Source organism: Ranitomeya variabilis, chromosome 1 (assembly GCF_051348905.1).
Source record: "Ranitomeya variabilis isolate aRanVar5 chromosome 1, aRanVar5.hap1, whole genome shotgun sequence".
In the NCBI taxonomy this organism is placed as follows: Eukaryota; Metazoa; Chordata; class Amphibia; order Anura; family Dendrobatidae; genus Ranitomeya; species Ranitomeya variabilis.
This window is the reverse complement of record NC_135232.1, coordinates 641,260,804-641,274,414: the sequence shown is the minus strand read 5'-3', so window position 1 is coordinate 641,274,414 and position 13,611 is coordinate 641,260,804. Positions and strand designations below refer to the sequence as shown.

At 42.4% G+C, this 13,611-nt stretch overlaps 1 protein-coding gene across 2 annotated transcripts in view; it reads left to right on the top strand.

Moving 5' to 3' along the window:
- Positions 1–382: 382 nt before the first annotated feature.
- GANC (glucosidase alpha, neutral C) overlaps positions 383–13,611 on the top strand; it is a 129,145-nt gene continuing 115,916 nt past the window's right edge. Inside the window, exons 1-2 of one of the 2 annotated variants that reach the window (XM_077261194.1) lie at positions 383–457; positions 5,670–5,788. In XM_077261194.1, the coding sequence (XP_077117309.1) occupies positions 5,730–5,788 (59 nt within the window). In that variant the 5' untranslated portion in view covers positions 383–457; positions 5,670–5,729. Of the gene's footprint in view, positions 458–4,227; positions 4,369–5,669; positions 5,789–13,611 lie in introns of those variants that run through there. The other variant, XM_077261190.1, reaches the window with a different exon arrangement.

The following is a 13,611-nucleotide window of genomic DNA, read 5'->3' as shown; positions in this document are numbered from 1 at the left end:
CGTGGTTTTGTCCTTGTGAAATAGGTGACAAGTTCACCCTAAGAGCATGTTCACACTTGAAGTTTTTGCCGAAAAAATGCAGTGTTTTAATGTACCAGCAGAATGAATGAGTGAAATGATTTTTTTCTTGCAGATTTGAAGCAGTTTCATATGTGCATCACTTCAGTTCTTTCAGCATTCTTCACCCATTCTAACAAATGGGGAAAATGCATAAAATAAAATGCATGCAAAACGACACAGTTTTGATGCAGAAATGTCTACAGCTAATACTTAATGTGTGCACATACCCTGTGAGTTGTAGATTTAGTTTACATAGGGAAAACCTGGTGACAGGTCCCTTTAAATGTGGCAGTGCTCACTAACTGTTATGAAGGTAGACGTCACAGTGACACTGTCCGCCCACTCAGGAAGCAGACTGTGGAGGAGGTTTTCAGTTGTGCACTGGAAAGACCGAGAGGTAAATCAGTAGAAAAAATATTTTCAGTTTGCAGAAATGCTGGGCATGATTGCACAAATCTCTCCAACACAGGGAATTTTAATAATTTTCCAATATAAAGTCCCATCAGATACCGAGCGGACCTCCGCTGTCCAGGGACAACAGGTTATTAACTCGATTATGAAGTGTATCCACCATTCCCTGATTACTTCACCACAAGTTACAACTACTGGGCAGTAGGTGGCACATGGTGACTGGTGATGGCATGGTTGTGCCGCTGTTATGTAAGTCACTATATATACACCAACCTATCATTAATTATACAGTGGGGGGAATAAGTATTTGATCCCTTGCTGATTTTGTAAAGCCCCCGTCTCACATAGCGAGATCGCTAGCGAGATCGCTGCTGAGTCACAAGTTTTGTGACGCAACAGCGACCTCCATAGCGATCTCGCTATGTGTGACACGTACCAGCGATCAGGCCCCTGCTGCGAGATCGCTGGTCGTGTCGGAATGGCCTGGACCTTTTTTTGGTCGTTGAGGCCCCGCTGACATTGCTGAATCGGTGTGTGTGACACCGATCCAGCGATGTCTTCACTGGTAACCAGGGTAAACATCGGGTTACTAAGCGCAGGGCCGCGCTTAGTAACCCGATGTTTACCCTGGTTACCAGCGTAAATGTAAAAAAAAACAAACAGTACATACTCGCCTTTCGGTGTCCAGGTCCCTTGCCGTCTGCTTCCTGCTCTCACTGACTGCCGGCCGTACAGTGAGAAATGAGAGCACAGCAGTGACGTCACCGCTGCGCTCTGCTCTCGCTGTACGGCCGGATCTCAGTCAGAGCAGGAAGCAGACGGCAAGGGACCTGGACACCGAAAGGCGAGTATGTACTGTTTGTTTTTTTTGGTAACCAGGGTAAACATCGGGTTACTAAGCGCGGCCCTGCGCTTAGTAACCCGATGTTTACCCTGGTTACCCGGGTGCTGCAGGGGGACTTCGGCATCGTTGAAGACAGTTTCAACGATGCCGAAGTCGTTCCCCTGATCGTTGGTCGCTGGGGAGAGCGGTCTGTGTGACAGCTCCCCAGCGACCACACAGCGACTTACCAACGATCACGGCCAGGTCGTATCGCTGGTCGTGATCGTTGGTAAATCGCTTAGTGAGACGGGGCCTTAAGTTTGCCCACTGACAAAGACATGAACATTCTGTAATTTTAAGGGTAGGTTAAATTTAACATTGAGAGATAGAATATCAAAAATAAAATCCAGAAAATCACATTGTATAAATTATATAAATGTATATGCATTTTGCAGTGAGAAATAAGTATTTGATCCCCTACCAACCATTAAGAGTTCTGGCTCCTACAGACCAGTTAGACGCTCCTAATCGACTAGTTACCTGCATTAAAGACAGCTGTTTTACATAGTCACCTTTTGGGTATGTGCACACGTAAGAATTTCTTGCAGAAAATTCCTGAAGAAAACCGGACATTTTCCTCAAGAAAACTGCATGCGTTTTTTTGTGGTTTTTTTAGCGTTTTTACCACGTTTTTTTCACGTTTTTTTGCTTTCTTCGCCTTTTTTCAGAGAATATAAATGATAACACCAAAACTTTTTCTCCACTCATGGATAGCGGTTGGGTGACACCATTTATTATCAAACTACTGTGTTTTCTCTTTTTAAGTCATAATGACAAACCAAAACATTCAAATGAACCTGGTCAAAGGTTTACATACCCTGATGATTTTGGCCTGATAACATGCACAGAAAATGACACAGATGGGTTTGAATTTCTACTAAAGGTGACATCCTCACCTTTGACCTGTTTGATTGTAATGAGTGTGTGTGTATAAAAGCTGAGTGAGTTTCTGGGACCAGACAGACTCTTGCATCTTTCATCCAGCCACTGATGTTTCTGGATTGTGAGTCATGGGGAAAGCAAAAGAATTGTCAATGGATTTATGGAAAAAGGTAGCTGAACTTTATAAAACAGGAAAGGGATACAAAACGATATCCAAGGAATTGATAATGCCAGTCATCAGCATTCAAACTGTGATTAACAAATGGAAAATCAGGGGCTCTGTAAAAATAATACCACAGTCAGGTAGACCAACAGAAATTTCATCCACAGCTGCCAGGAAAATTGTTCTGGATGCAAAAAAAAAACCCACAAATAACATCAGCTAAAATACTGGACTCTCTGAAAACTAGCGGTGTGGCTGCATGTTCGAGTCAACAGCATAAAGTAATTACTGTACAAATTCCACAAAGTATCTCGCCTACAATATGCAAAACAGCGCAGAGACAAGCTTCAAAACTTCTGGAATAAGGTAATCTGGAGTGATGAGACCAAAATTGAACTTTTTGTCCACAACCATAAACGTTACACTTGGAGAGCTCTCAACAAGGCCTATGATAAAAGAAATACCATTCCTACTGTAAAGCACGGAGATGGATCGCTGATGTTTTGGGGATGCGTGAGCTACAAGGGCGCAAGAAACTTGGTCAAAGTTGAAGGAACGATGAATGCAGCACGTTATCAGCAAATACTGGATGTAAATTTGCACTCATCAGCCCGGAAGCTGCCATGGGATGTACTTGGACGTTCCAACATGACAACAACCCAAAACACAAGGCCATGTCAAAATGAAGGTTCTGGAGTGGCCATCTCAGTCTCCTGACCTCAATATCATTGAGCCACTCTGGGGAGATCTCAAGCCTGCAGTTCATGCTAGACAGCCCAGGAATTTACAGGAACTGGAGGCTTTTTGCCAAGAAGAGTGGGCAGCTTTACCATCTGAGTAAATAAAGAACCTCATCCACAACTAACACAAAAGACTTCAAGCTGTCATTGATGTTAGAGGGGGCAATACACAGTATTAAGAAATGGGGTATGTAAACTTTTGATCAGGGTCATTTGGATGTTTTGAGTTGTCATTCTGATTTAAAAAGAGAAAACACAGTAGTTTGACGATAAATGGCTTCACCCAACCACTAACCATGATTGGACATAAAGTTTTGGTGTTATCATTCATATTCTCTGAAAAAAGGCCAAGAAAGCAAAAATTCTGCCGGGCTATGTAAACTTTTGAGCACAACTGTATAAAAGACTCATGTCCACAGACTCAGATAATCAGTCAGACTTTAACCTCTACAACATGAGCAAGACCAAAGAGCTTTCTAAGGATGTCAGGGACAAGATCCTAGACCTGCACAAAGCTGGAATGGGCTACAAAACCATAAGTAAGATGCAGGGTGAGAAGGAGACAACAGTTGGTGCAATTGTAAAAAAATGGAAGAAATACAAAATGACTGTCAATCGACATCGATCTGGGGCACCTTGCAAAATCTCACCTTGTGGGGTATCTTTGATCATGAGGAAGGTGAGAGATCTAAAACTACACGGGGGGAACTTGTTAATGATCTCAAGGCAGCTGGGACCACAGTCACCAAGAAAACCATTGGTAACACATTACGCCGTAAAGGTTTAAAATCCTGCAGTGCCCGCAAGGTCCCCCTGCTCAAGAAGGCACATGCGCAGGCCCGTCTGAAGTTTAAACAGATGCGGCACTCACCCGAATGTTGCAGAAATCAGTGTCTTTTATTCGCTTTATGCGACATTAGACATTTGCGGAGAGGCAGCAGGAGACAGAGAGGGGTGCGGGGAGAAGAAAGTGGACTTTAGTACTTATCATTTCCAATTCCTCTTTATGGTGGGAATCCATAAAGAATTCCACCGCACCCTCTCTCCCTGCTAGGAAGCCAGACTCCGATGCTGTGTTAAAGGATTGCAACCATAAAGAGGAATTGGAAATGATAAGTACTAAAGTCCACTTTCTTCTCCCCGCACCCCTCTCTGTCTCCTGCTGCCTCTCCGCAAATGTCTAATGTCGCATAAAGCGAATAAAAGACACTGATTTCTGCAACATTCGGGTGAGTGCCGCATCTGTTTAAACTTTGCATTATGTGGATTTCTATTTTCTTGTTATATGAAGAGCACCTCCCGTACATGCAAGAATAGAGCTTTGTGTTAGAAGTCTTTGGAAAAATCTGTCCTCCATAGTCACAGCCTGTGAAGATTATCCACGTTACCTGGTGCCGCTCAATTCTGGATCTGTTGTTTGGTGATTTTAAATTGTTTATATCTTTTTAAGCACTTTTTTTTAGTTTTTACTTTTAGTCCCCTTTGGGAACGTTAACCCGCTTTGGTCACTAATGTTTTGCAGCATATAGAGATTCTCCTGTGGAGCTCAGCCTGTGACTGAACAACGCAGGATGGGTAACATGGCTGTTACTGTTGCCTTTAGCAGGTCCCCAGCTGCTGTGGTAAATCATTGGTTCTCCATAATCGTGTCATGGTGGCTGATGGGAGACAGTGCGTTCACTCACTGGCAATGAAGTAATTTGGATGCCACTTTCAGAGATTGACAGCAGTATTTAAATGGTTCAAGTGCAGTGATCAGAGCAAGCTCCAGTTGATGCAGTTACAGGCAGATGCTGACTATGTAACACAGATGGCATCTGCTTGGTATTGAAGCAGGCTCAGCTCCTGAACCAGCTTCATATATTCCTTATTGACCAATGACATAAATGTACATCATTGGGGGTAAATCGGGTTTTTGTGTCAAATGTATATAAAAAAAATGGCAATGGTTAATTTTTCCATATCACAGTTTTTATTAAAAGTACAAATTAGAAATCTTGCAGTTTTCACATTGGCCACAAGGTCTTTTTTAAACTTTAACTTTCTGGTGTTTCAGGAAACAATACTTGGACATAGCCACAATAGTCACCACCCTTATTTCATGCAATAAAATGCTATTTAATTATGTAAAAATCATACAATGTGATTTTCTGGTTTTCATTTTTAGATTCTGTCTCTCAGTTGAAGTGTACCTACAATAAAATTACAGACCTCTCCATTCTTTGTAGGTGGGAAAACTTGCAAAATTGGCAGTGTATCAAATACTTATTTTCCCCAATATATGTAAATACAGAGTCTATAGTGTAAACCTCAGAACAAGCATTGATAACTGAATGTGTTAAAGCAGAGCTTTATAGTTTTACTAATACAACAACTTTGGTATCGCCAGACCTGTCACTCAAGGAGGAGAGTCTGCCCAGGAGGAAACCAGGGAGTGAGGAGATTGCAGTCTTGTGTACTGAGACAACTTGAGAATAACCCTTTAAATTCAGTATACATTTGAATTGTAATGTTGATTTTTGCCCACTAGGTGTCACAGTTGTAATAGTAAAAAGAAGAGCCCAAACACCAGGACCATAACTGTAGAAATATGGCGTCTACCGAACTGGAAAGCCCCAAGACTCTCCAATCAGATGATCCTCTAAAGGAGTAAGTCAAATGGGATATAGCATTAGGTATATGTAAACCTACATTATAGAATAGAAAGTGTTCAGAAATATTTTCATAGTGGTGTGCTTATCTATAAGATTTCATCTTGTAAAGATTTACGCAGCAAAATTAATAATAGTAATAATAGAAAAAAATAGGATTTGACTACCCATAAGAAAAATGTAAATATATGTATTTCTATAAAAATGTATTAAAAAGCAGCTCTACGGCCTCAATTCATCATTTGCTTTTTATTTTAAGTCACCTTTTCTTTTTTGTCTTTTGGTACTTGTTTGTTTGTTTTTTAACACCAAATTCTTTAAAATGGCATAAGTGGTTCATAAATTTAGTGCAAAGTAAAAATCATCTTTATTTTTGCCTTTCACCTTATTTGTGACTTTTAGTATAAAAATTTGCACAGTTTGCAAAATGTCATAAAAATTGGGCAAATAAATTCTGGCTTGCATAAACTCATTCCAGGGGAAAACTGGTGTACATCTGTGACAAATTTTGCAACTTATTGAAAAGTAGCAATTGATGAATCCGGAAAATATCTGGAAAGACTAAACTCCATCCGTAATGGTAAACACATAAAAAGTAGACTTTAAAAAAAGGTACTAATTAATGGCATTGCTAGAGCAGAGTCAGTCATTACAGACACACAGTGATTGAGGTCCTACTAGCAGGGACATTCATTGCATTCAGGGGTCCCAAAGCAAAAGGTTTAATTGCCTCACTCCCTTCTAGAGAAAATATATACAGGTCCTTCTCAAAAAATTAGCATATAGTGTTAAATTTCATTATTTACCATAATGTAATGATTACAATTAAACTTTCATATATTATAGATTCATTATCCACCAACTGAAATTTGTCAGGTCTTTTATTGTTTTAATACTGATGATTTTGGCCTACAACTCCTGATAACCCAAAAAACCTGTCTCAATAAATTAGCATATCAAGAAAAGGTTCTCTAAACGACCTATTACCCTAATCTTCTGAATCAACTAATTAACTCTAAACACATGCAAAAGATACCTGAGGCTTTTAAAAACTCCCTGCCTGGTTCATTACTCAAAACCCCCATCATGGGTAAGACTAGCGACCTGACAGATGTCAAGAAGGCCATCATTGACACCCTCAAGCAAGAGGGTAAGACCCAGAAAGAAATTTCTCAACAAATAGGCTGTTCCCAGAGTGCTGTATCAAGGCACCTCAATGGTAAGTCTGTTGGAAGGAAACAATGTGGCAGAAAACGCTGTACAACGAGAAGAGGTGACCGGACCCTGAGGAAGATTGTGGAGAAGGACCGATTCCAGACCTTGGGGAACCTGAGGAAGCAGTGGACTGAGTCTGGTGTGGAAACATCCAGAGCCACCGTGCACAGGCGTGTGCAGGAAATGGGCTACAGGTGCCGCATTCCCCAGGTAAAGCCACTTTTGAACCATAAACAGCGGCAGAAGCGCCTGACCTGGGCTACAGAGAAGCAGCACTGGACTGTTGCTAAGTGGTCCCAAGTACTTTTTTCTGATGAAAGCAAATTTTGCATGTCATTCGGAAATCAAGGTGCCAGAGTCTGGAGGAAGACTGGGGAGAAGGAAATGCCAAAATGCCTGAAGTCCAGTGTCAAGTACCCAGTCAGTGATGGTGTGGGGTGCCATGTCAGCTGCTGGTGTTGGTCCACTGTGTTTCATCAAGGGCAGGGTCAATGCAGCTAGCTATCAGGAGATTTTGGAGCACTTCATGCTTCCTGGCACCTGCTCACAGTGCCAAAACCACTGGTAAATGGTTTACTGACCATGGTATTACTGTGCTCAATTGGCCTGCCAACTCTCCTGACCTGAACCCCATAGAGAATCTGTGGGATATTGTGAAGAGAAAGTTGAGAGACGCAAGACCCAACACTCTGGATGAGCTTAAGGCCGCTATTGAAGCATCCTGGGCCTCCATAACATCTCAGCAGTGTCACAGGCTGATTGCCTCCATGCCACGCCGCATTGAAGCAGTCATTTCTGCCAAAGGATTCCCGACCAAGTATTGAGTACATAACTGAACATTATTATTTGATGGTTTTTTTGTTTGTTATTAAAAAACACTTTTATTTGATTGGACGGTTGAAATATGCTAATTTATTGAGACAGTTTTTTGGGGTTATCAGGAGTTGTAGGCCAAAATCATCAGTATTAAAACAATAAAAGACCTGACAAATTTCAGTTGGTGGATAATGAATCTATAATATATGAAAGTTTAATTGTAATCATTACATTATGGTAAATAATGAAATTTAACACTATATGCTAATTTTTTGAGAAGGACCTGTATGTATTCAGAAAAGGAGATGAGGTCTTATCTCCCAACTGCTATAAAAAGGCGAGAGACATGTATTGCGTCACATACACAGAAATTGTGCCCCTATTGAAACCTCTAAGTGCTCTTACCTAGAAAACCCCTTTCATAGCCATTATAGAGTTTGATGCTCTCATGGTCTCAGTCTCAAACGCACAGTCCAAATGGTGGATCAGGGAGCCTTTGGCATGAATAGGTGGTTTGTATATATGTGTTTGCAATTATGGCTCTGTGACTGCCATACAAAGTCCCAATTAATCAAGATGGCTAATTAGCATAAAGATTAAAAATTAGAGGGGTTCTCCAGTCTTTTACATTGCTGGCCTATACTTAGGATGTGAAGCAATGGCCGGGGGACCACCACGGTGCAGGAAAACTACACAAGATCAGGTGCAAACAACAAAGGGTAGATTTATTGGAAGGCAAGGAATGAAGTGGATGAGGAAGATGCAAACTGGGGAATGCAATGGCAATAGATAATTTACAAGAGTTATATTCTTTAGCTTGTCCGTAAAATAGCACTGTGCTCCAACTATTCCAGAATCAACATACGTCATATCAGAACGCTAGAAGAACTCCAAAGGTGGACCCGCTGGACCGCGACAGCGAACCCTCCTAGGGCGAGTAGACCCAGTGGAACCACCTCCTATACAGGGAGCATTAGGGGCAGGCCCAAGGGAGACTACTGCTGCGGCAGCTAGTACCCAGAGGAGAGGTACAAGAGAGAATGTAATACGGCAGGGGCACAGGAATACGAATTGGACAGAGATACAGGTAAACTCAGAAAGAGCACAGGGAAGATGGACAGGACTGAGACGAAGGTATTATTGGCGGAGACGACAAGAGTACAGGACACTCGGACAGGATAGGGGAGCAGACTGACAGGAATGGAAAAGACACGGGAAACTGGCAGGAGAGGATTGAGAAGCATACTGGCTGGAACCATGAAGGCACGGCAGCGAGGACTGTCAGGAGACACAGGAAGACTGGCACTGTAAGGAAAACAAAGGAGAGAGGACCGGAGAGTAAATAGGCAACGAGGCAAACAAAGGGCTACGGGCAAATAGGGCAAACCAGTGGAGCGGAGAGCCAGAAGGACATGCTGCCAGAAGCAAATGTGAAACAGAAATGACAATCAGGCACCGCTGGGAGGAAGAGGTGGCCTGATAAGGAGAGCGAAGGCATACCTTCTGGGTCAGAGTCCACAGAGCGGCGAGGAAGGAACGGCCAGGATCAATGAGTGATGTGTGCGCGTGCGCCGTAGAACCCAGAGCGCGCGCGCACCCGAGGAGGGTGTAGAAGAGGAAGTGCCCCAAAATGTATATCTTTATGTAGAGATGTGTTTAGTGCATGTTTTGGGTATTTCCCCCACATGTATACCACATGGAGCAAAGCCCTCCCCCCTCCAGCCTGCTGTAGAACAAAGCTGCCATGAGCTGGAAAAACACTGAGGAGGTGTATCTTAGTGGACAATAGACTCGTGACTTCATCCCCACACACCTGGGGCTTGACACACCTCTTTTTGGTTGGACATAGAAGGGACAACACATGTGTTTAGAGGTCTCGCTTGCTGTGCCTGGATTGCCTGGAATCACCATGGATGGTGGATAAGTATACTCTGTATCCCCTTTTCTTACTAGGCCCTGTAACTCTTATGCCTTAGGGTCAGTAAGCTAAAGATTGGGAGGGCTGTTATTGCAAGTGTGATTTGGGTAATCGGGCTGTTAATTGTGGTTTTTATATTGTGGTATAGTTGTGATATTACTGGATATTGTGGATTATTACTGTGTGATATTGTTATATTACTGCATACTGTAGTGATATTACTGTATTAGAGTTGTAGTATCTGTATATTGTGTGTGTGTATATATATATATATATTATAGAAAAAAGGAACAGCACAACACTAGTACTTATCTTCGGGTGCAGAGCCCCAGGCAACCAGTCCAATGATTACTCCAGATTTACAAAGATTCAAAAAAGAGGCAGCACTCCATTTTAAAGGTGAAAAATGTGGTAGGTTTAATCGACCCACATAGCCGGGAGACGTTTCAGCTCAATCTGAGCCTTTATCAAGGCTCAGATTGAGCTGAAACGTCGCCCGGCTATGTGGGTCGATTAAACCTACCACATTTTTCACCTTTAAAATGGAGTGCTGCCTCTTTTTTGAATCTTTATATATATATATATATATATATATATATATATATATATATATATATATATATATATATATATATATATATATATATTTATAGGCACCAGCTTGAGTATAAATATATATGCATGTTATATACTGCAGACTTGTGTGTGTGTGTGTGTGTGTGTGTGTGTGTGTGTGTGTGTGTGTGTGTGTGTGTGTGTGTGTGTGTAATAAATATCCTTTATTGATACACGGTTTTGTCTCAGTTAGTGTATAGTATAAGGAATAGATAACGTTGTGGTATTATTAAGTGGATATAATTATTAATAGCCAAGTTCGGCGTTAATAGTTAATATCGGACCTCAATAGAGGTGTAGGGAGGTTTCCCCCCTTTAGTAATTTGTGGAGGGAAAACCTTATCCTTTTACAATGGCGAGCTACAGGCCCACTGTTTAGATTTATTTTTCATGTTTAGCTGTGAGAATTTCTGGTCATCGTCTGTGAACTGATCAGGCCGGAGGGACGTGGACAGATTGCATTGATACAGGGTGAGGGCCCTGTTGTGTAATTCTGTGCGTTCAGAGCGCTGATAGTTCAGACGGGTGACGCAAATTTTCAATACAAGCTATACATGGAACAAAATCAATAACAGAGAACCCAGTCTTCTGATTTTTTAACGTTTTTCTTTTTCCTTTGCTTGAGTATAATCTAGTTTGGGGTGATCTTTGCCAGTCCATTGTTCCAAAGAGTCATAGTCGTTCTCAAGGTAAAGTCCAGCTGGTCAGGAAAAGGTGTCCCAGAGTTAAAAGGACCTTTTCAAGCAGCAGAGAAGGGACAAGGAGGACGACCAAGATGGCTTCAGGAAGAGTGAGTATGGACTTATCGACCCTTAAAAGATTAGCAAAGCACAGTCAATTTCACCCAGTAACCCCCACTGTACCCAAATCTGCAGAAATGCTGTGGTCTGCCCTATTGGAACAAGCATATGGGCATGACAGCATGTGCATAGAGAGACGGTCGGTCTTGAATAAATCAAGCAAACGACTACAAATGTTAGCTAAACTGATCTGTGTGTATGAGGAATCCCTGTGTAATGCAGATTCCCCAAATTTCCACTGCCAGTGTTGTGTGACTAATGTGCAGAGAGTATGTGCCTTACAGACACAACTGGCAGAGAAAGAACAGTATAATGTGGACAGAGAAAAGCAGATTGCCAGCCTTGAATCACAACTGCTGAAAATGAAAAATCATTGTGTTGATATGGAAGCCCAGCTGATTCAGTCTGAGGCTGAGATCAGAGCTGTGAAGGAAATGGCAGCAGCCAGTGATGCCATTATTAATCAGTGCAGTGTGGAGATGGATACTAGTTCCCAACTGATTACTAGTCTGAAAAATATCATCAATGATTTTTCAAATGTGGTGCCGGCCTTCTCTTTGTCTCTGAACACAAGGTCAGATCCCCGACCAATTGTGCCCTGTGCAGGGCAAAAAGGGGGAAGTGATGGAACAGGTGAGGGATCAAATATTTTATCAAATTTTGATCCAATAATAAAAAGTAATGACAGGTATGTGCTGTCTAAATTACAAAGAAAGTTAAAACGTGACATTGTTAAGAGTGCATCCTTAGCAATGGAAGAGTTTAAAAGTTCCAGACAGAGGGAAGTATGTTCTGTCCAGGCCCCTAAATCAGGCATGGCATGTGTTAGATGTTATGCCTGTGCTGGCTCCGGCCATATTGCCAGGTACTGCAAATGGCCGGGTACGATGAAGGAGAGGAAATATCATTCTGTGAAATGTTTTAAATGTGGTCACTTTGGACATATTGCAAGGAACTGTTACTGCACAAGTAATTGTGAGGGGCCTAGCAATATTGTCAAGGAGCACAGGCATTTTCACAGACATAATGGCATTTTCTCTCAGTCTGTGCCCAGCCATGGGCAGACTCCTCAAAATGGCCAATTACAACCAGGGAGGCTAGTGAGGCCTTGATGTAAACTCAGATTATAAGAGTTTCTATCTGGTCTTTGGTCTTTCTGATTGTTTGTTTTGTTTTAGTTCCTTTTATTCTTCTTCTATTTGCTAAGTGTGCTCTTTTGTTATTGAAATGAATTGTTAGACCAGTGTGGTTTAGACAGGAGGCAGAAGGGCCTTATCTGAGTTGCAATGTGATTGCAATGATAATAGGATTTGTAAGGGTACCGTTACACAAAACGATTTACCAACGATCACGACCAGCGATACGACCTGGCCGTGATCGTTGGCAAGTCGTTGTGTGGTCGCTGGAGAGCTGTCACACAGACAGCTCTCCAGCGACCAACGATGCCGAAGTCCCCGGGTAACCAGGGTAAACATCGGGTTACTAAGCGCAGGGCCGCGCTTAGTAACCCGATGTTTACCCTGGTTACCAGCGTAAACGTAAAATAAAAAAAACACATACTCACATTCCGGTGCCTGCGTCCGCTTCCCTACACTCCTCCTGCATCCTGTGTAAGCGCCGGCCAAAGCAGAGCAGTGACGTCACCGCTGTGCTCTGCTTTCACTTTACGGCCGGCGCTCACAGTCAGTGCAAGGAAGCAGACGGCCAGGGACCTGACGGACACCGGAATGTAAGTATGTACTGTTTTTTTTTTTTTACATTTACGATGGTAACCAGGGTAAACATCGGGTTACTAAGCGCGGCCCTGCGCTTAGTAACCCGATGTTTACCCTGGATACAAGCGAACGCATCGCTGGATCGGTGTCACACACACCGATGCAGCGATGACAGCGGGAGATCCAGCGACGAAATAAAGTTTCAAACGATCTGCTACGACGTACGATTCTCAGCGGGGTCCCTGATTGCTGCTGCGTGTCAGACACAGCGATATCGTATGGATATCGCTGGAACGTCACAGATCGTGCCGTCGTAGCGATCAAAGTGCCAATGTGAGACGGTACCCTTAGTTGTTGGTTTTTTGCTGTTTTCTATCAGACCCCCTGTGAAGTAAATGAGGTTATTTACTGGTACTTGTGTTTTTAGCTCCAGGTTTCCATATAATTCATAATGATAAGAGTAACACAGATCGCAGGATAATAGAGTCACATCCATGGATGCTCTGATTTGTTGCTTGAACTAATATAGGTAGGGAGGTGTGTGTTCACCTAAGCTTTGATGAAGTTCAGCTGTAAAACTGACTTTGTTTGTTTGTTTTCCTGTGCATCTTAGATTAGATACAGGGTGTTGTTACGTGAGCTAAGATAGGCGAGTAAGCATCGACTGATAACGGATGTACACAGTGGAGTGTCATGTTATACTGTGTGCTGACCTTGAAGTTTGGACGGATAATATGGTTTT